The 24,384-nt window shown below is 40.8% G+C and overlaps 3 protein-coding genes across 4 annotated transcripts; 1 reads left to right on the plus strand and 2 right to left on the minus strand.

The window, feature by feature from the left end:
• On the minus strand, nucleotides 1–9,128 carry slc30a9 (solute carrier family 30 member 9). 2 transcript variants are annotated; one of them, XM_083891198.1, is made up of 18 exons: nucleotides 8,948–9,128; nucleotides 8,431–8,674; nucleotides 7,654–7,845; nucleotides 7,492–7,539; nucleotides 7,311–7,410; nucleotides 6,570–6,662; nucleotides 6,375–6,457; nucleotides 5,788–5,846; nucleotides 5,189–5,259; nucleotides 4,070–4,228; nucleotides 3,734–3,869; nucleotides 3,610–3,649; nucleotides 3,444–3,515; nucleotides 2,984–3,091; nucleotides 2,621–2,786; nucleotides 2,125–2,254; nucleotides 1,430–1,543; nucleotides 1–1,309 (listed from the first exon to the last, which is right to left on the minus strand). In XM_083891198.1, exons 2-18 carry the CDS (start codon nucleotides 8,537–8,539, stop codon nucleotides 1,265–1,267), a joined length of 1,725 nt encoding a protein of 574 aa, XP_083747324.1. In that variant the 5' UTR covers nucleotides 8,540–8,674; nucleotides 8,948–9,128; the 3' UTR covers nucleotides 1–1,264. The 2 variants fall into 2 exon arrangements, with proteins under 2 accessions (XP_083747324.1, XP_083747323.1); XM_083891197.1 differs by having other exon boundaries at nucleotides 8,757–9,128.
• A 712-nt stretch (nucleotides 9,129–9,840) lies between these two features.
• On the minus strand, nucleotides 9,841–16,829 carry gsr (glutathione reductase; the record flags this gene model as incomplete). Its single annotated transcript, XM_083891535.1, has 13 exons — nucleotides 9,841–10,153; nucleotides 10,298–10,431; nucleotides 10,538–10,669; nucleotides 11,281–11,392; nucleotides 12,224–12,478; nucleotides 12,572–12,671; nucleotides 12,766–12,820; nucleotides 12,919–13,066; nucleotides 13,186–13,255; nucleotides 13,515–13,603; nucleotides 13,696–13,722; nucleotides 14,946–15,108; nucleotides 16,768–16,829. 13 exons carry the CDS (start codon nucleotides 16,827–16,829, stop codon nucleotides 10,004–10,006), a joined length of 1,497 nt encoding a protein of 498 aa, XP_083747661.1. The 3' UTR covers nucleotides 9,841–10,003.
• Nucleotides 16,830–20,030: 3,201 nt separating this feature from the next.
• Nucleotides 20,031–22,478, plus strand: znf518b (zinc finger protein 518B; the record flags this gene model as incomplete). Its single annotated transcript, XM_083891406.1, has 1 exon — nucleotides 20,031–22,478. One exon carries the CDS (start codon nucleotides 20,031–20,033, stop codon nucleotides 22,476–22,478), a length of 2,448 nt encoding a protein of 815 aa, XP_083747532.1.
• Between the last annotated feature and the right edge of the window lie 1,906 nt (nucleotides 22,479–24,384).

Genomic DNA, 24,384 nt, shown 5'->3' on the forward strand with positions numbered 1-24,384 from the left:
CAGCAGTGGCAACATCGTAGTACCCAAAAGGTAAATATGAAATTATTCACACCTTCAAAAATACAAGTCCACCTTTCCAGTAACACTGAGATGACTCAGGGGGCCACCTCCTGGAGCGAGATGTTTAGCTAAGTTTTTTTGTTGTTGTTGTTGTCGTTTGATGTTTTAGAAACCAGAGCAGAATCGTGTGCGTGTTTAACAGCAGAAACACTTTGGTTTTACGGTACATATTGTGACGCCCTGGAAAATGGCATTCATTGATTAAAAGGGGGGTCCATTTGCCTGCTATAGTTCTTACTGTGTTCATTGGCTGCTTATTTACAGAGCGCATCCTTCATTAACTCAATAATCTGTCGATCAGCAGCCGACCAGAACCAGGGAAAAAGCGACCAGACGTCTAAATTTGGAGAACATCTGCGTTCAACTGCCTGCTGTATATCATAGGTATGTCATGAGGGATTGAAAGACTGATGATTTCAACTTCTGCAAAGATAAAGACGACCACTACGTGTTCATTTAACAGTTAGGTTAGTTTGACTTTTAACTTTTACCTTCCATTTTTTTTTTGTTTGTTTCTGCATAAGCTGAGACGCTCGTCGTTGGAGTGCTTCTGTATTAAACATCAGTTCAGTCCTTACCTCTATTACACAAATTAAATCTCAACAACTTTGCATACTTTTTCCTGTAACGGCAATAAAATCTATTCATCGTAAATTCTGTCAGCACCTCACTTCTTACATTAAAAAGAAAAGAAAAACAAATCTAATATCGTCTAGTAATTAAATAGTTCAGCACAAATAGGTAGCTCTCAGGTTTCCTTTGTTCTAATGAAGAGAACCTTGTTAGTGTAGTTCAAGCTTAATGTCAGATAAAGTCTAATGCGTGATTACTGGTCCTTGTTGGTTTAGATTTCAACACATTTCCACCACATCCAGACACATTCATGGAGGAACACGAGTTCAAAGCGATGCAAAGTTTTTACACTTCTCTTAAAATCCAGGGAGACGACTAACAGTCCTCTCAGTCTGAGACGCACCCACACTGAATGCGTGAGGTTGAACTTCGAGTGGTAGCTAACTGAAGATGAAGTAACAGATCTTGTCTTTTAGGAACGGAGGTTGTAGACTATTTAACAGTAGGACATGATGACTTGTGCAGAGACAGATGCTTGTTTCAAGGCTGTCGCAGATTGTGAAGGTGGACTCCTTCCTTCCTCCCCCTCTCATAGACCGGGAAGTGTCCCCCAGCAGACGCCAGGGAGGATTTACAGTATCTCCAAATCTACGTGGCGAACCTCTGGGTTACGGTGCTGTGAAAGGAGCAAAGTGGAAGAAGATGTGCACGTATCCGACAATGCTTAAAAGTACAACGTTGATATGCAAACAAAATTCCAACAAAATCAAGTGTTTTCAGGTTTATGTTTCAGTACCTTGAGTTCTTTCTCTAAACGGTCCACTTCGGCTCCCAGAGTGTCAATGATGTTCTCCCCGTGTTTCAGCATGAAGTTCTCCAGCTCCTCAGGAGTCTTGACCAGCTGGATTTCCTGTAGAGACAACCTGATTTCATTCATTTTCCTTCCATACAATAATGCTGTTAAACTTTGCTTCCAAATACAGAATATTCGGTCGATGTTAGATGTTCATCCAATGCGTTCGGTGCAGTAAAGTGAAGTGAGTATTAAGTGCTAAATGTGTGTAACTGCAGGAGGTCAGGCAAAGCGGTGCACCCCAGAGTGCACAGTAAGTGTTCGTAGAGTACGTGCTCTCAATAGAGAGGAGTCTCGAAGTGATTCTTCAAGGTAAAGAAGAGAGAGACGTCTGATAGTGTTTGGGCAGATTGTTCAACCTCAGCAGAAGCACAAACATCAACATTGTCAACAAAGTGTTCACGTGTGAATTTCAGCCTAAATACAACGTTTTTATAAATGATATGAATACAGGAGGTTTGTATTAAAAAGATGGTTTTCTTTAGTACTTTGTAGAGTTCTTGAACAAATGTTTACCATCAAACTTCAAAAGTGAAAGAGGAAACCTTGGTTTAAGTCACAACCACATAGAAAGAGACACCGATGCTTTTGTCAGCAGAATATGTAGAAATGTCTGGACTTCAGAAAAAAACACTTACATTAAGGATTTGGTCAATGTCTTGTTTTTCCAGATACGAGCGCGTCACAACTCGGCCGTCAAAGTCCACTTCAGCCTTGAAGCGCACTTTACTTAGTCCTATGTCAGTGGCTTTCACATCGTGGATGGCTCTGCACGCAATAAAAGAAAACGTGAGTTTATAACAATAAATGTGAATATATGAAAATATGCAAATAGTTTAAAACGGGTAAATTAAAAAGATTGGGGTAAGGCAGTTTGAGTTTCACAAACCCGAGAGACAAAGAGCTACATTTACTCCCCTTTCCCCCAAAGTAAACAGAAATTGCCAGCCGCAAGGCGCATATTATGATGATATGATAATATTTTTTACATGTAGCTACTTAATAATATAATTAATGATTACTCTAATATAAAGTGTTGACCTGTTTACCCGGTCATGTTGTGACAGAGGCATTAATCCCCGTTGAAAGCTGTCCCTGTTTTATAGCCGTGACAGCATGTGTGTGTTTATCTACCTTACAGCTGGGTCGTTCTCCAGGAACTCTGTAAGCTTCTGTACACGTTCGGGCTGTATGGAACGTCCCAGCAAAGCCTCTGTGTTGGTGTAGATGAGGAAGGCTGAGACGGTGCCCAGCAGCGTGCCCACGCCGAGAGAGCCCAAGCTGTCGTAGTACGGGTTACCTGAGAAAACGCACGACGAATAAAGAAGTTTAGAAATGAGAATGAGACCATCAGAGTGAGGAAGCAAGAGCATTTAAGTGACAGTCAATGTGGCGTAATTGTTTGGTCTGAATTGACAGTAAAGCTACAGCAGCAAAAGATTTATTGTGTACCTAATAAAGTGGCCAGTGGGTATAGATTTAACATAAAGATCTTACCTGTGAGTGAGGTGAGTCCCATGCAGCCAGCAGCCAAGATGACTCCTATAACAGCAGCAGCATCCTCCAGCAGCACAACGTTAGTACTGGGGTCTCGACTCTGCATCACTGCACATAACAAAACAACACAAGGACACAGTCACGCCTGGAATAGCAAACAATTTGTGTCCACGTTTCAAGACTCAAGGATTTTTGTTAGAATTGTGTCCTGAGCTGTTGGATGTATATTTCTTTCAACAAAGCATGAGCAACTTCTGGCACAGAGGAAAAAAATGTTTAACAGCCATCTTGTTATATGCAAAGGTCGTTCAAAAACAATGCCACATGTAATTCAACTCAATTAGAATTCAGTTCATGCCTCCTGCACCTTAGTAATCTGAAACGTGACCATTACAGATAACTCCTCGTTGACACAGCATTGCAGGTATTAATGTCACAAAGAATTCTGTGTTGTTCTTACCGTATTCATAAAAAGACAGCCCATGCTGGAGGGCACTTCTCTTTATCTCATTGACGGCTACAAGTAGCGTGGCTGAGAAAGGAAAACAAACAAACAAAGACATTAAAACTCTGCACACGCCCATTCAGTACATCAAAAGTCAGTTAGTTCATCTTGGATAACTCACCTCCTTCAGACACCAGAGAACCCGCCAAAATAAAGTAAGCCTGTAACACAAAAAACAAATATCATTACTATCCGTCAAAGATGTTCTCCGATAGACCAGAGCCGGCCCCCACACACACACTCACCCATAACAACGACTGAATGGGCTCTGGGTGCAGCAGTCCCATGATACCGTGATACCACGAGAGGCCAGCTCCCATCATAAAAATGCCCACACCACTGATGAGGGAGGCAATGTAACGCATGTTGGAGAATCCGTACCTGAAAAACACACACAAAAAGCATCTCTATATTATTTGTGTTTATTAAAGGGGCTACATGTGAACCATCAAAAATAGAAGAAATAAATTGCAGCTTTTTACAATTTGACAATTGCACCATCTCATTGCTCCGCCCTAGTAGACAATACAGACTACTCATCGTCTTTCCAGTAGTGAAAAAAAGTAAGGTGTGGTGCTTACGGGTGCCCAGCGTCCGGATTGCGTACGGACTGGCTGATTCCCAGGGCGAGCAGACCCTGGTTGCAGGTGTCGGCCAGAGAGTGGATGGCCTCAGAGAACATGCTGGCAGAGCCGGTGTAGACCCAAGCCAGGAGCTTAAAGAAGAAGTTCAGCCCATTGCTGAGGACAAAGGAAAACGAGAGGATGGAGCAGTCAGGGTTTTGTTATCAGAAACATTTCATGTTTTAAGAGCGGTTCAGAGCAGCTTCAGATTTTTTTCTCTCTCTGATTTATGTACATGCCCAGATGTGATCAGATTAATGGTTATGTACAGAGCTATGCACGAATGTCATTAACTTCCTAGGTGTATCAAGAAAGGCAGCATCTTATATCTTGAGTTTTAGTAAACAATGTCAGAGACATCAAATTGAACCATTAATTACAGTAATGTAACACCAGGAGCTTGTGTGTGTACACGCATGTAATAGGATTTGGTTTTATGGATAGGATTAGAGAATAAACTTTAGGTTAGGGATATGGTAAAGTTTAGAGGTTAGCTGTGATAAGTTTCATCACTGAGAATGCTGTAAAAGAATGTGCGTTTGTGTTTTATTGTTGTACAATATGATTATATTCTAAGTTGTTTGTGGACGTTGGATATAAAAGATGCTTGAGTGCAATAGCAAATGTCGGATACTAATAAACAAAAGACAAATCTGATCGAGGACCATATACAAAAAGCGAATGTAGCCTAATCTGCACTGAAAACAACTAAATTTTTAACACTTTTTTTTTTACACTAACAATTTTTTTTCTTTTTTGATTCAAATTTGTGAAAAACCATTCACAGCTCTTACAGACAGACCTGGCATCTCCTGAAATGTGATCTTCACTAACGAAGTCATGTGTGTCTTCGTCTGCTGTTCATGTGACTGCACATGTCCACTAACGCAATCATCCTAATCCGACAGGCCACAAGACCTCATGTGAGATGAAGTCTGACACGGTTCCCAATTCAAGTTTAAAAATCGTTAACTTGTCTTTCTCGCTAATCCAATACCTCCCCCACTATGTGTGTGTCACAGCTAAAGCTCAGTAAAAAGCACTCAGGCAAACTGGTGTGAGGATTACAAAACTTACATGCAAATAGCGACCATAACCACCTTCCCTGGTCCTTGCAGAAATGTTGCCCGTTGGCCGCCTGATCGAGGCTTTAGGAAACAAGGAAACGTGACAATTAAAATGTGGAGCAAATGTGCAAATTCAGACTGAATAAACTCTGCATTGACAAAATGAAAAGAGCAATATGCATATGAAACAAAAACATTTTTGCATGACTATTGAGTGTAAAACTGTACTGTGCAAAAGTCCTAATTTAGTCCCTTTGGGCCTGGAATTAATTAATAGTTATGATGTTGGGAATTTCAAGCCAGCATAAACAAGCCAGCAGGGTAAAGGCTATAACCATGACATGTCAGAGGAACACAGAAATAACTGCAGCCTATATAGAATGGAACGTCCACGAATGTCAGCAGACAATGCCATTGTCATACAGTAGCAGTGACCTCTGCAACAGGGACAAAGGTCACATACAAAAACCACCTGCTGTAATTAGAGCACAAAACACGACCACCCACCTCACTACTTTCCCTTTCACATTTAAAAAAAAAACACTTAGGGCGACTTCATCACATAATCAAAAAAAACCAAACTGACAGGGAAGAAACAAAAGTCATCACCTTTGTGTTTCCCCAGAAGTCTTTGTATTCTTTCAGCAATTGCTGATTGCGAAAAATGTCTGGAGATCAGAGAATGAAATACAAATGATACAATTCGCCAAAAAAAACAAAAACGGGGGTGGGGCAAAAAACACACACACTATAATCTGACATTATATAACAATGCGGTAAGGAAAATATATAGCATTTCTGCTGCAATTACTAGACAATAAAATAATTAGCTGATCAATATTTGGAGATATTTTTCAAGGAAGGAGAATTTGTACCTTGTTTCGATTGTTCTTGTTGTCGTAAGTAACAAATTTAAAGGGTTTAGCAAAAGGAAAATATGGGGGGGGGGGGTTTAGGTGAAATTAAGCTGCACAAAAACATTGACCGTCACTACAATGACAGTCAAGGTCAGTGAGTTGACGTGGCCTGGAATTGGATGGGATTGAAACAACATACACTCATGCATACATCCAATTACCTCAGTTTAGCATAATCCACATCAAAATCTGACTTTGTGACATGTTTCTCTAAATGTTTAATCACGTTCACAACGAGGTGCATGCAGCCAGAAAGAGAAGAGAAGAAAAGAGACATACTTTCGTGATACTCTCTCTCCACCTCTTTCCTGACATTTTTCTCTCGGGCTAAAGCTTCGTGGCTTCCCCAAACGTCCAGTGCTCTGATAATCACAAAGAGTAATAAAAGGTAAACAGCAGTGGAAAGTGTTGATTTAAGGAATAACAGTATGGAATATGTATTCTGTGTGCGGGTAGAGGTCAATCAGAACTAACTTGGCCTCAACGTCCGACCGCAAGAAGACAGTGAAAGCCTCTGTGTCTTCGTGGGGGCTGCGTCTTCTGATCTTGCGGAGATGCTCCAGATCGCTGTGAACACATGAGCAGAGGGGGTGAGGAACAAAGATGCAGGAAGACTTTGGTTAAATGATGTTCGCCAGTCGTTCATTAGTTAATATAAGCAGCATGTTTACTGATCAACTACAGGAATGTGTTCTACGGTTGAAGGCTGTCTGCATCTTAGCAAACCTAAAGAGACAGTGGTCCAATTTTAGTCGGATTAAGACAATATTTTTTACTGTTATGCAAACACGTTAGTCCAACTAAATAATGGATAATGCGATTCATAATCCAATTACTTCTGCATGTATTTGCTTAGGAGACTGGAGACAGGATTGGTCACTGTTTAGTCCCCGGTTTTTGACCCGGAAGTAGAAGGAGACGACTTATAAACTGCAGTACTGTTGCCGAAAAAATAATACTGCGGTGGCGTCTTTTGACGGACAACACAGCAACCACAAGAGCCATGCTCCGTCTAATTTGCATCGCGATTAACATGCACAGCAGGTACGAAACATCCACCTCACCACTTGGAAACGCTTTTGAGAGATACCTACAGCCAAGTGGATTTTCTCCTCAGAAATTAAACTGTGCATGCAAACAGTATTTAATATTCTTCATTCATCTAGGCACTGACATTACAGCGTTTCCATTCACATTAAACTTCACATGTATTACCTTGGTTTGAGGCAGAACTCATTCATGGCTCTGACTACTGTGATAAAGTTGTTCTGAGTGTACTTGGCTCCATATTCCCTTTTTTTCAGCACTGCCCGAACTGCATAGAAAAACAGAGGGAAAATGAGGCAAGCCCGAAAATCCTACCCTCAGTGTGAAAGTACAAAGCATTGTTCAATACCTTTCACTTGAATTTGCTCAGCTTTAGTCAAGCCCTGCGGTGTGAAACCTACACAGGGAGACAATCATAAAGAGATAGAAAGAAGCAAAAATTGTAAATAAAATATTATTTTACGGTAATTTGGTGTAGTACCATCAGAACTAACCAACAGATCTTTGTTACCTAATGGAGTTTTTGCAGCACTGGACAAGATCTTTTCTGCTGATGGAGCACCATCTGATGTGGATTTCGGAGGACCATCTTTGCTGTCGCCAGAGGAGGTAGAGTAGTATTGCACTTTGCTCAGTCCTAAAGAAGCAACTCGACAGTCTGGAAGGCTGAACCACAGACAGTGTACACCTCTGCTCTGCCATCCTGTCAGACACAACACTCAACTTCAGTGAATCGATAATTGGTGATTAATAATAATATTTTTTTTTTAAATAACTAAATAAAATTAACTAGCCATTACATGCTAAATCACAGTCAACAAAACAACAAACACTGAGAAAAAATCTTTGTCACATGTTCTAAAAGCCTAAGCTGCTCATAACCATGCTTTCTAAATCATAAGATTTACAATTTTGTTCAATTTACAGTCATAACAGAGAAACCAGAGCTTTGCATTTCAAAAGCTCAAATCAGAAGTTGCTTTTGTTTGTTAAATTATGTAATTGTTCATTCACGGTTCTAAATGATTACTTGCTGCGGCTATACTAAACATGACTGTCATTTCTGGTGAATCTCTTGATAAATCACTGTTATTAAGAGATAATTCAGTGCAATGTTCCAATTCCAAACATAGACATTTGACGACCATAAGATGTTGAATTGGTCGTCAATTATAAAAAAAAGTATGCACTATAAAAACGTAATAACTTTAGCAGGGTAATAGCATCACATAGTGTGTCACAAATGTGTAGCTCAGGTCTTGTAGCCGCTGGATGTGAGCGTCCTCACCGTGACACAGCTGGGGAAACGTCGGGCACCGCTGTGACAGGAACGCCCTGTTCTGTATGGAGACCCTGCAGAAGACATGCCACGGTCTATGGGCCAGGCTCGGGAACATCCTCGCGGTGTCGGAGCTCGGCTCCGAAGAGCAAGAACTTGCTGGACAGAGTCACAAACAGCCGCCGGTCACTGTGCCGCGTTAGCATGAGTTCGCATGTCACTCAGAGACGGTTCATACCTCGCCTCTCCACACCTGACAGCACCATAAAACAGACACGTTAACACGACAACAAGCAAATTCGGACATTCAACACGGCTGACACTAAACTCTGTACCTGAAATCTGTCCCGCTGCTGCTCGGCTAATGACGCCTCAGACGCTGCTACAGCTACCTAGCTCAGTATGCTAACATCGTTAGCCGCCGCAACTAACAAGTGCCGTTTTTAACAATTTAACTTACTCAAAAAAACACCTGTCACCGACTATTGTGTAGCGCAAGATAAAGTTATTCGGAAAAAAACATTACCTTATGTTTGTGAAGAATGTCCCGCATCGTATGAGTCCATTTTGTGAATCTATGACCAAATCTATGGGTAATACTCGGCTATAAACACACGCACACGTGACCTTTTTTTTCCTCCTTCTTCTTCTTCGAATTTTAACGGTGTAGAACAAGTATTAGACGCAAGGCCACCGCCTTCTGCTCTGGAGTGCAAATATGCGATTATAACTTGCCCGCGACTTCATTCTTGTTGATAAATCGAGGGTAATTCAGCTTTCGTGACCAGTGACACACACGTAACTGACGTTGCCGCTGTTCTCGTGAGACCGTCATGGGTTGCGATCACGTTTCATTAGAACGTTAACTCATATCGCGAGATTAGATAAACCGCTGCGAAAGGGTCACCTTTGTTCCATGACTAAACACAAAGATAAAGTGTTCATAATAGACTATATTTAGATATTTAAAGTGTCTGTAAAGCCCTCACAGACTGCACATACTCATGTATAAATATCAAGATGTTTTAAAAGACTTTTAAGTATCTTTATAGACACTTGTACTGAATTTAACCAGGTGTCACAGCTCCCTCTGTCCACATACTTAAATCATTGCAAAATTCCCAACCCACTCAGAAAGGGAGGGGCAGTTGTGGGATAGCCATAGCAACATACCACACAGTTAAAACAACAAAAAGCCAAGTCGAACACAAGAGGATAAAAGATTTTTAGATAAGTAAGAAAAACCTGCCAGGTTTATTGAATCTTGAAAACAGTGCATTAGATATATTATGACCTTTCATTGGTAGTAAATAGGGGCCACAAGAAGCAGCAGTGTTCAAACATGACAAATCACAAAACACATAACACAATATAAGGAAGGTCTTCTGACTTCCCATTCACTTGACAACAATACCGGCAGATCCACCACTTCACAATTTCACAATCACTCAAATTTACAGTTCAAGGAGGCCATGACTCTTGGTCCATTTAGAAATATAGGATTCAGTGTTCACAAATGAAGAAAATGGAAGTATACAGGTATTTTGTCAAGCTGTAGTGAGAGCGATGAGGAATGTTTGCATTAACGCATGGTGACAAATTCTTCAGATGAGGTGGGGTGAATGGCAATAGTCTTGTCGAAGTCTGCTTTGGTAGCGCCCATTTTGATGGCCACAGAAAAGCCCTGCAGCATCTCGTCACAACCCAGGCCCTGCATGTGCAGGCCCACCACCTGAGGACACAAGACAAGTCAAATTCTGTATTTTTCATTGCTGTTGTGTACAAGAGGCAAACATATGGACACCCTTTCTGATGTGTTAAGGTTTAACAGTTTCTCTTTATAGTTGCTGTTATGTGGAGAACAGGCGACTCCTACCTTCTCCTCCTTGCCCACACACACCAGCTTCATTATGCACTGACTCTTCCTGGTTGTGATGGCGTGATACATTGGAGTGAAAGAAGTCTTGTAGATCTTCAAATTCTCCTTTCCCCAAGAGCTGATGGCCTCCTCTGTTCCACAAACACAAACACAAACATTTATGAGAAAAATATGACGCTTCCATGAGCCTTTTTGATAGTCCATTGATCGGTTTGAGGAACCAAGCCACGATCTCACCTTCTGTGAGGCCCACTGTACCGATGGGTGGGTGGCTGAACACCACTGTGGGTATACTGGAGTAGTCCAACTTGGAGTCCTCCTTGCCCTCAAACAGCCTGTGTGCCAGCTTTCTGCCTGCAGCAATGGCAACTGCCCACACATACGACATAATGAATAAACCAAATTCATATAAATGGCATAAAAAACATTTAATCTGCCTACAAATGATCTCAAACTAATCCTAATCCCAAGTGTTTCAATCTTCAGTATTTTGTGAGAAATTACTTTACTAATTCTAAATCTAAGGGAGCCAGTATTGTTTAATATTTAGTTTTTTGACTAAATAAAACATGGGTTTCAAAATCAAAATACCTGGGGGCCACTGAGTGTCTAGTTTAGTCAGTATGGGGCCAGTCAAGTGAAAAAAAAGTGCAACTTTTTGAGAAAAAATAAATAATATTCATGATGATATTTCACATAATTTCAAAATAAAAGTGTTTATTTTGATATGGAACGATAAATAGTCCACAATATAAAAGGTATTTATGATGCAAAATGAATCCATTAGTTAAAAAAAACAGAGAACTAATTATAACTTAATAATGAGCTGCAGGCCACTTGAATAACACTGTATTTTTTTGCATAATCAATGTAAAATTTATTCAAAAATTAATCAGAGAAAACCTCAGCATCAGCTTTCAAATTTAGTACTTGCTACACGTGTGGTTTTAAAGTGTGCAGAATGATTTGAATCTTCCTACCGGGTGTGAGAAGAGCTTTGCCACAAACATCTCCTAACGCGTAGATCCCAGATCGATTAGTGTTCTGGAACTCATCCACAACAATGTGACCTCTTGCATCTGTATCCACGCCCTGCAAAACGAGTTGGAAATATGTCATGGAGATTAATTTGTGCACATTTGAATGAATTTGTGAGTCACGATGCTGACTGAAGAGGCTCATATGAACCAGAATACACAGGAAAACGGTTCCTCGCTGAACACAGTGGTGACATTAATCTTAGTTTTAACAACAAAATTATGGTGTTGGTCATAAATACTCAATAACAGGTCATATCACTTCATATTAGTGTTTCCCTTAATGTGGTAGTTATGCATCAGTTAAAAAAGCCTATTTGATTTTACTTCCTTTTAATAGACAATCCGATCACTCACTTCTCTCTGCTGCCATCAATGTCTATATCCACACCACTGTGTTTTTTATTTGATTACATAAAAGTATTTTAGATAAAAACGACTTGTGTGAAGGTGAAAGTTTGGGCTCTGTATCAGAAGTACATACTAGCACACCAAAAAACTCATACTGTGTGACCACTCAGGTACACTGGGCATGTCTGGGCCCGGTTGTTTACTTAGTTTCACAAAGCACTAACAATGAGGAGACAGACGCCAGGGATTTCTTGTACAAGGCCGATACTGAGGTTAAACAAAAACTTCACAGCTACCAGAAACTAAGTGAATACAAGCAACTACGTCAACGTTTTCAGCAAGTTCAGACTAAAAATGCTCCACAGCAGCATTATCAAACATATGCAAGGCTTCAAAATGCTGTCAACTGTCCCCTCAATCCATCGTTAACTTCTAATGTTGTCACCTTTGACAAGCAACGTACCAGAGATGGTCCTATGACGAAACACTAACGATACACTCAATGCTGAAAACGTCTCGCTAACAGCCAAGTTACCGTCTGGCCGATGTTGAGGCCCGAGGTGTTTGGCTTCCTGCCGATGGCCCACAGAAGACAGTCCACTTCCTGGATGGTGCTGATCTTCTCTTCACCGTTATTCTTTTCTGGGTCTCTGGTGACGAGCGTCACCTCCAGTCCCTTGTCCGTCTTACTCACGGACTTCACCTGCGAGTACTTCCACATGTCTATACCGGAGTTTTGCAGCTCTTTGGTGCAGTTTGCGCTGATGAAGCTGTCAAAGTTCCTCAGGACCTACAGAGATAAGAAAGACGAGCGCAAATGATGATTTGCTGAAAAATCGCAAAGCTCAGTGTTTTTTTTAAAGTTGGTGTTGTGATTTCTTACCCCCGTTTGACGGATAATGAGCGATGTTTTGGAGCCCAGCGTGGCGAGGATGCCTGCCATCTCCACTGCGATATAACCAGCACCCACAATCACACTGCGCCTGTTGGAAACAGCACTTCAGTTAAGATACACAAATGCTCCGAATAAATGGTTTTCAATAAACCCTACGAACAGAGAATATAACATAAGCTTACTTTGGCAGAGTTTCAAGTTCAAAAAAGCCATCGCTGGTGATACCGAGATTTGCCCCTGAAATTATTAAATAATAGCTTTTTAGAATGATAAATAAAACAAAAATAGTGTTTAACACAAAGACGATTGCTGTTTAACTAAGCATAGAGTCTGACCTGGAACTTCAGCGTCACTCATAACAGAAGGCTGCCCTCCAGTGGCAATGAGGATGTGCGGCGCTGTGTACTTTTTCCCACCGACCTCCACAGTCGGCTCAGGGTCATCTGTGAACTTGGCAAAACCTTGAATGAATTGGATTTTAGCCTGTAAAAAGGAGAATATGACGTTATTTTTGTTATCCATTCGAATGTGAAAGTCAATTATTGGTCTAGAAATGAGAGTTGTGGAAAAAAGAAGATTGAGACACATGAATTTGAAATTACCTTGTCAAGATTGCTGCGATAAATGTGGTTCAGTCGACTCACATAAGCATCTCTTTTGGCCTTGAGAGTTCTGCAAACACAAACAGAAGAAAGATCGTCACAGGCATGCGGCCACTCCTTCCATGGTCTTATCTAAACATTCTCTCCCTAGACTGAAATAAGCTGTTCACAAAGACTAGAGTGAGGCAACAAAAGATGTCATAGACTAGGAAGTGAGTGAAATGGATCCATCTTTGTTCCAGGAACAAGAAACCAACATGTTACAAAAGAGCTCATTGTGAGTGAAATAAAGAAAAAAAAAGTGACAAAGAGAAGAAACGGTAACTTACTCCCATTTGAAACGGACAACGTCCACATCGAAGCCGTAATCGCTGTGGTCATGGAGATACTCAGCATGAACCGCTGCGTTCCACATGACCTGCGAAGACAGCGACAGGTACGGGAGTTAACCGCATGGGCAACACAAAATATTAAAACTATGCCTGGAGAGAAAAGACAATCATCATGTACCTTCTTTGGGACGCAGCCAACGTTGACCTGAAAAAACATACAAATGCAGCAAATTAGCTCAGTGTAAATGTGACCAAACAGTAACTGTATGTTGTACAGAAAAGAAAATGTAATGTTTTGATTAAGTATGTACAGCTTAAAACTTACATAAAGACTAGGGCTAAAACAATTACTTGACTGATCAATTACCAAAATAATCGTTGATTAAGTTGTTAAGTGATTGAGTGTTTTTTCAATAATTACATGAAAAAACACTTTTATTATTACACAATAATAACAGAGGTTTCAGCTTCTTCAATGTGAATATCTTCTGGTTTCTTTGCTCTTTGCTTCTTTGCTTTGTCCACAGTGAACTGTGCAATGACTGAAATTATCGTCAACTATTTTGATGTGGTGACTTTTTCCAGCTTCTTAAATGTGAATATTTTTAATAAATAAAAATTTTCCTGATTTGAAAAAACACTGATCGCCAGTATGCAGTCCTAGTGATTTTTTTGGAAGTGCCACAGGGGGGGCCTGCAAAATTAATGTATTAATATCAAAAACAGACATTTATTTTTTTAATTACATAAATAATAGTGTGGACAACTGTAATTTCAATTCCTGCCAGGAGCCGTTTCGGCCACTGCCATTCGTGGCCCGGGCCCTAAGAAGCTTATTTATATATGTAATTGAATGTTGTATATGATACATTTAATAATGGTATAATTATGACCAAATGTCTTATTATTACTGTTATAAAAAATATTGCTAGCAAACATTTATATATTCTATCACCTCGCTGGCAGCTGTTCATTTTAACATGGGGGCCACATGTAATCGATTGGGGGGCCCCCATGTGGCCCCCGAGCCGCCAGTTTAAGACCCCTGATTTATAGTCAAGGCAGCAGCTCATGATTTTTAACCATCTTATTGGCTTAAGCTGCTTTTTTGGGGTTTGTTTTGACGTTTTTGTAATGTTAGTATTATTATTATTATTACTAACTTTGTAATGTCACAAACATGTTACAGACACTGACATGTTTTCATAACACTATACAACATTTGCTACAACTTTTTTTTGGGCGACACCAAACATGTTTTGTATGATTAATATACAGAAATGTGACAATAACATACACATTCAAATGTACTAATCTGAGATTAAACAAAAAAACCCAACTACATTTTAGGCATGTTTGTCCCACGCCGTTGACGTTTAGTAAAGTGTTCGGACAGCAGCGGTGCGTTTGTTTTTGGCCGGTACTCACGCAGGTACCTCCGAGTTTGTGACCCTCGATCACGGCGACGTTTGCTCCGAGCTCGGACGCTCTCCGGGCTCCGGCCAAACCTCCGCTGCCGCCGCCGACAACCAGGAAGTCGAAGCGGGTCGTCGCGTCTGAGGACATTTTGCTGCGTCGAAGCACCGTTTGTCTGCAAAAGGACGAGAGAAGCGACTCAAACCGGCGACGAGTCTGTGTTCGTCTGGTTAACTGGACTAAAACTGCCATTACCAGGAAGCTGACACTGTGTGTATGTGTGTGTGTGTGTGTGACGTACAGACCATGGGAGGGTCAATGAAAACCCACTGCTGTGTCATTGTGAATTGCAATAATAATTTTTTGAAACTTTTCGGTAAATTTAAAGCACATTTTAACGTACAAACAACAGGGCACTTAAACGAAGGCACTATGTAATAGGTGAAATGATTACAAACGTATTGTAAGGCTGTGCGTCTAACTTTTTTTTTAGCTAGGCAACCACTTTTAAAAGATGATAAATTAGCATGACTCAGCTCACAACACCATGACTAAGCAAAAATGTTTTTCTTCCCCCTCGACTATGGTAACATCAACATTTGATGCATGTTTTTTAAAAACATATACAAGGGCAACACACTGCCAAGAAGAAAGGGAATTGGCCTTGTTGCTGGTTCAAATCCTAGGACGGGTTAAGGACCGGGGTGCCCCTGAGCAAGGCATCCGAGCCTGGTTTATGTATGGTCACTTCTAATGTGTAAAAAATGATGGTGTAAATGCAGAGGTCAAGTTCACTATCTATAATTTGTGTGTGTGTGTGTGCAAATATGACTCCGTAGAATATTAATTCATAATTCCGAATAGGTCCAGTGTGTGAGAATCTATATAGTGACATCTAATGGAGAGACCGGAAAACTGCAACCATCGACGGTACATTTAAAAATCTAGGTCTAAAAGTCTTAGAATTTTGTAAATTAGACCATGACTTACAAAATTCAAATCACATTAAATGACTACTACTATTTATTATTTGAATTCATAATTTCTAAAAGGTCCAGTGTGTGAGAATTAGTGACATCTAATGGTGAGGCCGCACACTACAATAATAAACGGTATATATAATAAAAACAAGGTGTAAAAGTCTTCAGATTTTGTAAATCAGACCATGACTTACAAACTTCAAATCACATTAAATGACTCCTACTATTCATTATTTTAATTCATAATCTCTAAAAGGTCCAATGTGTGAGAATTAGTGACATCTAATGGTGAGGCCGCACACTACAATAATAGACGGTATATTAAAAAAATAAAAAAATAAAAAAACAAGGAGTAAAAGTCTTCAAATTTTGTAAATTAGACCATGACATACAACATTCTAATTACATTAAATGACTACTACTATTCATTATTTGAATTCATAATTCCTAAAAGGTTCAGTGTGTGAGAATTAGTGACATCTAAAGGTGAGGCTGCAAACTGCAACCATAGACTGTAAAAATCTAAGTCAAAAAATTCTAATTTAGAATTTTGTACCAAATTTAAATTAAAGAAGACTTGAGGAAAATGTTCCCTGATATTATAGATCAAATTACATTTAAATATTGTTCTGTAGTTTTTCTTTTTTCACAACCAGTGGGGGTCATCCCCTTGTTGCTAACTGCTAATTTCTTAACTTTTCAAACTGGAAGTCTACATCCATTTCCATACAACAGTCATTGTTTTAAACACTTACACACATAAACTCTAACAGGTTCAGTGTGTAAGAATGATTTAGTGACATTTAACAACATCAAAACGTGTCTAAAAGTCTCGCACCATGTGTATCACTCACCTCTGCAAAGCCAGAAACACTGACACAGTGGGCTTCAGTCTGCAGGTTCTTATTAACAGCATGTTATTTGTTTTAGTACATTTTAATCGGCATGAATTGTTTGTTGACACCTCTCTGTCTGTCTGTCTGTCTCACCCTCACTGTGGTATAATAACGCCTGCGGTGTCTTTTTCTCACCACAACTACAACCGCTTTCAACGCCTTCCTGGTACCTTCCTGGTGCATCCATGGGTGAACGGGAGACACAGTCACCCGAGCTTCCGGTACGTGTCAAAACAAGAGCACAGTGTTGACGGATTACTGAGAAAGCTGCACATAGTAGTTTATACATTGCTGGCGGGAGGTGGGAACGTTCCAGAGGGTTAACAACGTAAAATCACAAAATAATATAATGACATGGCGTTACATTTGTCTGACTTTTCACCCCACCTTAAGCGGCTGGCACGAGCGTTAACACCCTCTACTGCCACCTGCTGCATTGGAGTGTAAATACATGAACGTGTTTTTCCCTCGACTGACACGATAGACTGTTAAAGGCACATTTCATAAAATGGAGGACGTGTTAAACTGATTAACCGAACTTGTTAAACTGAAGAAGACAACAATGAAACAGTCAGTATATTCATCATTTTCGTCATATTTTTGTAAAACAGTACATTTCAAAATTAATAGATTATAACAACAATAATAATTACATTTTCACATGGTGTATTAACCGTTATATAAACATACAAACGATATGATAATTACCATTACTGTTCATTTAGGGCAGCTGTGGCTTTGGCTGGTCGTCTACTAAATGTATTATGTATATGTACACTTACTAAATAATAAAATAACAAACATTATAATACAAAAACAACAACACGTTACAATGAATACATGTATACATAGTAGAAACCTGCAAAATTAAAAAAAAAATTCTTGATAGCTCTCGCATGTAAAGGAAACAATATGAAATCTTATATTATGACACAAACGTTTATATTATATACATATACATATACAATCAATCACATTCTATTCTATCACCTATCAAGAAAATAACATCCATACAGATTTCAGATTAAATAGAATAGAATGCCTTTATTGTCATTATACAAGTTGTACAACGAGATTTACTTGACTTCACCTTGAAAGTGCATACAGCTAACAACGAAGAACAATAACAACAACAACAACAACAACCAGAGTATGGGTCAAGGACATTAAAAAGAAAAAGTGACCCTAGTTAACGTGAGGTGGGTTTTCAGTTGCAGCGTACTACATTAAAAGGATATACAGCCATCAAATTCTTATTGCACAATATGAAATAGCAGGTCTGTAGCAGGGTTTAAATATAAAAAGTGCATTTCTATGAGACGTGACCCATAGCAGGGTATAAAAAATAATAAATAAGACTATTTCCACAGTATGAAATGTAATTTTTTTTTTTTTTTTTAACAGTATATGAAATATAGAAATATAAATAGAGATATGATTTTAGCAGCATATAGAATATAAATATCACAGAGTGAAATGTAATTTTGCAGTATATAAAAATAGAAATATAAACATTTACACAGTATGAAAGTGATTTTAGCAGGGTACCATTTAAAAATATAGATATTGCACAGTTTGGAATGTAATTTAAGCAGGATAAAAAATCTGTATATACAATATAAGTAGTGCACAGTATATAAGTATTGCCTAGTGTGGAGTAAATTATTAAATAAATAAGCATTTCAGCATGAAATGTAGAGTATTGCACATGCCAGAATGTGTGAGAGTATGTGGTAGAGGTAGGATGGTCAGTGCATGTCCATGTTCAGTGTGGTTATGGCTCTGGGGAAGAAGCTGTCCTTAAGTCTATTTGTCCGAGCTCGGACACACCTGTAGCGTCTGCCAGAGGGCAGCATGTCGAACAGATGAAAGCCGGGGTGGGAACTGTCCTTAACAATGTTCCTCGCTCTGTTCAGGCAGCGAGAGTGGTAAATGTCCTTTAGGGAGGGGAGAGTGCAGCCGATGATCCTCTGTGCTGCGTTGATGACTCTCTGAAGACCCTTCCTGTCTGCTTCAGTGCAGCTGGCGTACCACATTGTGATGCAGTACAGCAGCAGGCTCTCTATGGAAGAGCGGTAGAAGTTCACCAGCAGCAAATGTTCCTTCTCTTAACAACATTCACAAAAACAGTTTGTTGTTTTGTAGCCGCAAAGCCCATACACACAGAAGAGTATTAGGGCAACATGTAAAAAGAATAAAATAAAATAGCATGAATTGATGATACAAATCAGTATTCTGAGAAAAATCTGAATTATTGAGATAAAAGTCAGAAATCTGAGGGGGGGAAAAAAAGATTGAAATTAAGTCAGAAATCTGACTTTGATCTCAGAATATTTTTATTTTTTTACATGTGGCCCGAATACTCTTCCGTACTTTCATAAGGGAATTGAAATTCACAATATTATTACAATAAAACGGGAGAATGTGATACATTGCTGTGGTTCAACGGTCGTGTTTTTTTTTTTTGACATTTTATTTTGAAGGCGGCAGCAGCTATGTCCGGAATCGCCGTCCGTCGCTAGCACAGAGGGGTAATTCTGAGCTAAAATAAAAACGGCTTTGCTGGTAGTGTTGACAAGCACTACTATCACGTCCAAATAAAGGATTTTTAAGGGATTCCTGCCTCGAAAACATTGAAACAACATATCACAGCGGCCCGTGCTGAGTCCCCCGAGCAGGTACGTGCGTGTGAGGTTTGTCTGTTTTGTAGGTTTTCCAGCTGAAATACGGGCCGTCGTGTCTGCGACCCTTCGCTGTGGTCAGGTAGGGCCTTTCCTGTGCGCTCACAGGAGGCTAGGAGGAATAATGTTAAAGGAGGTGGATAAATGCAGACTAGTTAACCGCTCAGACTGTCTGTTAGCTTTATTAAACAACCCGTTTTGTGCAGTGGATATGGCTGCAGGCGTATATCAAAGCGACCGAGTGTGTGCGGGGGGGGGGCGGGGAATTCGATGGGCCTCAATCTCTGTGTGTGTTGTGTTCATTTACAGACATGTCAATAAAGCGTTTTTTCCCTCACATTTTTCTTCTTCCAGGGGGGGCAAAACACCGCTGTTTTCAGTCCACCATCTTCCCACTCTTCACTCCCCTGGCGAATGGAGGACAGACGGAGATGGATGTTTACACAATAACGTGATTGCAGCTTTTGCATTTGTGGGACCCCCCCCCCCCCCCCCCCCCCCCCCGCTGACCCAGATGACCCCCTGACAACACGGCACAACATGAAACCCGTCAGCTATCACAGCGTCCCGCCGTCTGTGAACGGCGGACACCAGAATCTGGGTCTGGATCGTGTGCGGTGCGAGTCGGATGTGATGTTCTGTGGCAAATGTGGATTTCCTTCCAAGGATATTGCAGCGTTTGAGAAGCACATGCTGGAGCACATGGGGACGCGGTTTTACTGTTTCTACTGCAACAAAATGTTCTACAGCGAAGCCGACCTGAACGCTCACCTGAAGCAGCACACTACAAATTATCCGTTCAAATGTCAGTACTGTGGACAAGGCTACATGCGAAGGCTGTGCCTTGTGAAGCACATTGACCGCCTCCATAAGAACATCAGTCAAGGACCTGCTAAGCCTGACGTGGTGAAAACGTCTCACGTGCCTGTCTCCAGTGCCTTATCAAGTGTGTCCACTGCTGATTCGTCTTCATTTCGACCTGCAGTTCGGATGTCAGTTCCTGTCCAGAGGGCACCTGTAGTAAGACTGAATAAAGATGAACCAAGAGTGAAAGCGCTAGACTGTAATGTTTCAAACGCCACCAATGGACATACAGAACATTCGTCCCCTTTAAATGGACCCATACAGCACAACAGGGCTTTAACGGTTTCTCTGCCAGAAGAAGTATCTGCCACAATCCCTGCTGGCTGCTTGGTTGAACTTGTTGAAGTGAAAACTGTAAACGGGACAAAGGAACTGAAACTGAGGCTTGTCTCGCAACAGGAAAACAAGTCGGTGATCAAAGACGCGAGGACCACAGTCTCTCAGAACGCTGCACTGGGAAAGCCACTGTCTTCAACACTAAATCACCGGATCGGCACAGTGAAAACTGGGAGTATGGGAAGGTGCACTGTTAACAGGAGACAGTTTGAAACAAAGACAGTGAATGTAGAGCTTCCCGTTTCCAAAAACGTCCCGAGTCAAGTGAGCAACGAAAAGAGTGGATTCAAGAGAATATCGCAAGAAATAATCAATTTGGATTCTAACACGGTCATTCCAAGTAAGGTTCCCAAAATCACCATCAAACCTGTTGGTGAAGGAACCAGTGGGATCAGAGTTGCACAAAGAGAACCTGTGAATCTTAATGCATCTTCATCCTCAGGCATCTCCTCCAGGGTTGCCAACAGGCTGTCTAACAACCTGCATCCAGACAACAGGACAGTGGAGGACAGGAGAGACTTCATTCCAGCACATTCCAAGAGTATTCCACCCCAGAGGGCAAGTGACACAAAGAGCATTCATCGAGATGCGTTGGCAGCTTTGAGGCAGGAATCCACAGTGATCCACCCCAGGAGAAACACTGATTTTAAAACAGTGAGCTTGAATCAGCCGTGTTTGAAATCAGCTCCTGCTCCTTTGAGTGTTCCCGTGACCACTGCTGCCCAAGTGAGACCTCCAGCTGTTTCGGCAGGTAAAAATAGTGTTGTTGTAAGTCAGTCTTTTCCAGCACACAGGACTTTAAATGAGCCGCCATCAACTAATGGCCATGCACTTTCTAATCCTGCACATTCAAAGGTCTCCGCTTGGAGCCATAATGTCAGATGTAGTGAGAGAGCAGGAGAGAGACACGTGACGGAGCCTGAGAGTTTTCCCGTTATTTCTTCAGTGTTTTCATTAAGTCAACAAATGAGCCAAACCTCCTTTCAGCCACTGGTGATGGCTCTGCGTGGCATAGTGATGGACAAGAGCAACGGTTCCCCTCAAGACCACATCAAGATAACAAACGGCACGGAGCAGATGAGAGAGGCACCAACCTCCAGGCCTGCTCAGGTGGCTGCCAAAGTGGAATCCTCTGACGTCAAAGTGTGGTCCATCGACTCTGTAAAAGTAGAAGAGCCGGAAAAGGGTGTCCAGCACCATCCTGTACTGACCAGCCACCATATCCATGTGAAGGTGGAAAAGAACAGCAGTACACCAACAGACAATGATAGTAAATGCAGTCCAACACTTGCTCCAAAATGTTCCCCTGATGAGGGCTCCGATTCCAAAATCAAAAAATCGCACATGGATGCGTCTGTGTCTACAGCCGATCTACGGCAATTTGCAAAAAGTGAGCATGACGTTCCCTCAAAGTTCCTCACCGTCTCGCTGAGAAGGGTGCAGGTAGGCGTGTGGGAAAACAACAGGAAAAGACCGAAAGAATCAGATTTCCATATGTCCAAATGCAAGACTCATTTACCTGTGGCCAGTGTAACGGACTGTGCAGTTATTTACCTGATGCCACTGAAGGTGGACCAGCTGGTGAAAAGACCAGGCCTGAACCAGCCTGTGGTGGTACTCAACCACCCAAAGCCCCGGGCCCCTGTACAGGAAACCGGAGCGGACACTGTTGCCAACACTGGAGCCTCTGTAGTGGTTCCAAAGTGCCAAATCCTCAAAATGAAGCTGAGTAAAGTGATGGGGCAGAAATATGAGGTGAAGGGCTGCACTGTTCGAGTCTGTCCGTGAATGTGTTGGACGGTGTAGCGGAGGAAGGATGTGTATATTCATGAGAAACTAAGTAGTATTACCATCGGGAAATACTTCATTTTGTTCTCCGTTTGTCTATGGATGGCCTGGGATATGGATTGATAAAGTGCAATGCTTTTGAGACTGTGTGGGGTTATTTGAATATGCTGTAGTAGATAGCAGTCTGTGACAGACCGATACGTCAGAAGTTTGGGAAACCAGTAGATATGCCAGCGTTTAGGCATTCAAGCATGCTGTTTATTTAAAATAATATCTTAATTTATTTTTTTCCGTTGCATCCGTAATGTCTCGTGGTTCATCTGGTCCCTTAACGATCCAAGCTTAAGTAGCTGCTATACAATATGTGCTGCAAACCCAGATTATCTAAGAGTCACTTCAAAAATACAAACAGTATAAAGGAAGGCCATGGATTTAGTCATTTTTAATTCATGGTTAAAATCCCTATGTGCCATGATTGAATGTTTGTGGTGATATTTGTGTAATATCTCTTGCGTGGCAAAATATCACATGCAGCTCAGAAAATGCACCAACAACAAGGTTTTGTTCAAATATCAATGCCTGTTTGTCTTCAGTGAGCACATATCAGATTTATGTATGAACTTTGAGCACATCCTGACTCCCCTCATGTACAGATGTTTATTTGGCATCCCAATTCAAGGGCCAACATTTCAGTGCTCATGACCTTGTAGCACAGCATCAGTCAGTCAGTGTTTTACATGGAGAATGTCCGTCAGTGACCTTCAAAACTTTTTGGCCGCACATTCCAGTCAGGCACTCTGCAAACTTCAGAAGTATTACATCAGTAATTGGTCCATGAAATGAACTGGACCAATGACAAACCCAGTAGAAGCTTAATGTGTAAATACATCTGTGTGCATGTGTGGGTTTCCTATGTTTGTTTTTTTTTTGCCTTAAACTTTACATTCCCTCTCCAAAATGGTAGTTTTACCAGATGTCAAATCGCTTGTTGTAAAAAAAAAAAAAAGGTTAAATGCCACACTTGACCACTAGTATTTCTCTGGCTCTTGATGACAAACTTCAAAGTTTTGGAAGTTAACACTAAGTTGAGAGTGTCTGAATGCAGCTGTTGTTGGGTCTGGTTTCTGAAAAGCTTGATCCAAAAAAAAAGAAGAAAAGAAATAGAAAAGTGACCTCAGTGAAGGCTTCCTTCTGTATAACTCACATTTCACCTCAAGATTTAAACAGCAGAATCTTACAGATAAAATTGTAAATGTTTATTTTGATGTTCACCCCCGTCCCACACCTCATCTTATCCTGCACTTAAAATATATATACTTTTTATAAACCCAAATGCATATTACTAGATGAGAATGTGTAATTTATCCTAGGCTTGTTTTTGTTCTTTGTCAGCCCTAGAAACGAGCGTTGATGCCATAACAGTTTGCAGCCATTGGCCTGAAATCAAACTGGTCCATTTTTGAGAATGCCATGCACTGTACTATTTGTTTATACACATGTGTATGTGTTTATTTTTTTATTTACATTTTTATTTCCTTGCCACGTATAGAACATACTCGGTGACTGTGGTGATTCCTGGGCGCTCATACACTTTGTTGTTGTCGTCCAAAGAAACATTAGAGGGTTGTAGTAAGCGAACCTCTGTCCTGATTCTTTGCAGATCTGGCAGCGTTATTACACCTGTGTGTTTTTGTTCATAATGTAATCATAATGTATGAGGCGCAGGTGCTAGACCTATGATTAAAGTAATAGGTTTTGGTTTGCCCGCAGATTTTATTGTGTATATACTTAAGAGTATCAAACGTAATGACCTGTTTAACTCTCTCGGAAATGGAATGACTAATATTCCTTCTTCTTCTGCAGCAACATTCATGCTGTGCTTTAATTTCTACTCACGCAGTGTTTA

This window comes from Microchirus variegatus, assembly GCF_963457635.1.
Source record: "Microchirus variegatus genome assembly, chromosome: 6".
Classification (NCBI taxonomy): domain Eukaryota; kingdom Metazoa; phylum Chordata; class Actinopteri; order Pleuronectiformes; family Soleidae; genus Microchirus; species Microchirus variegatus.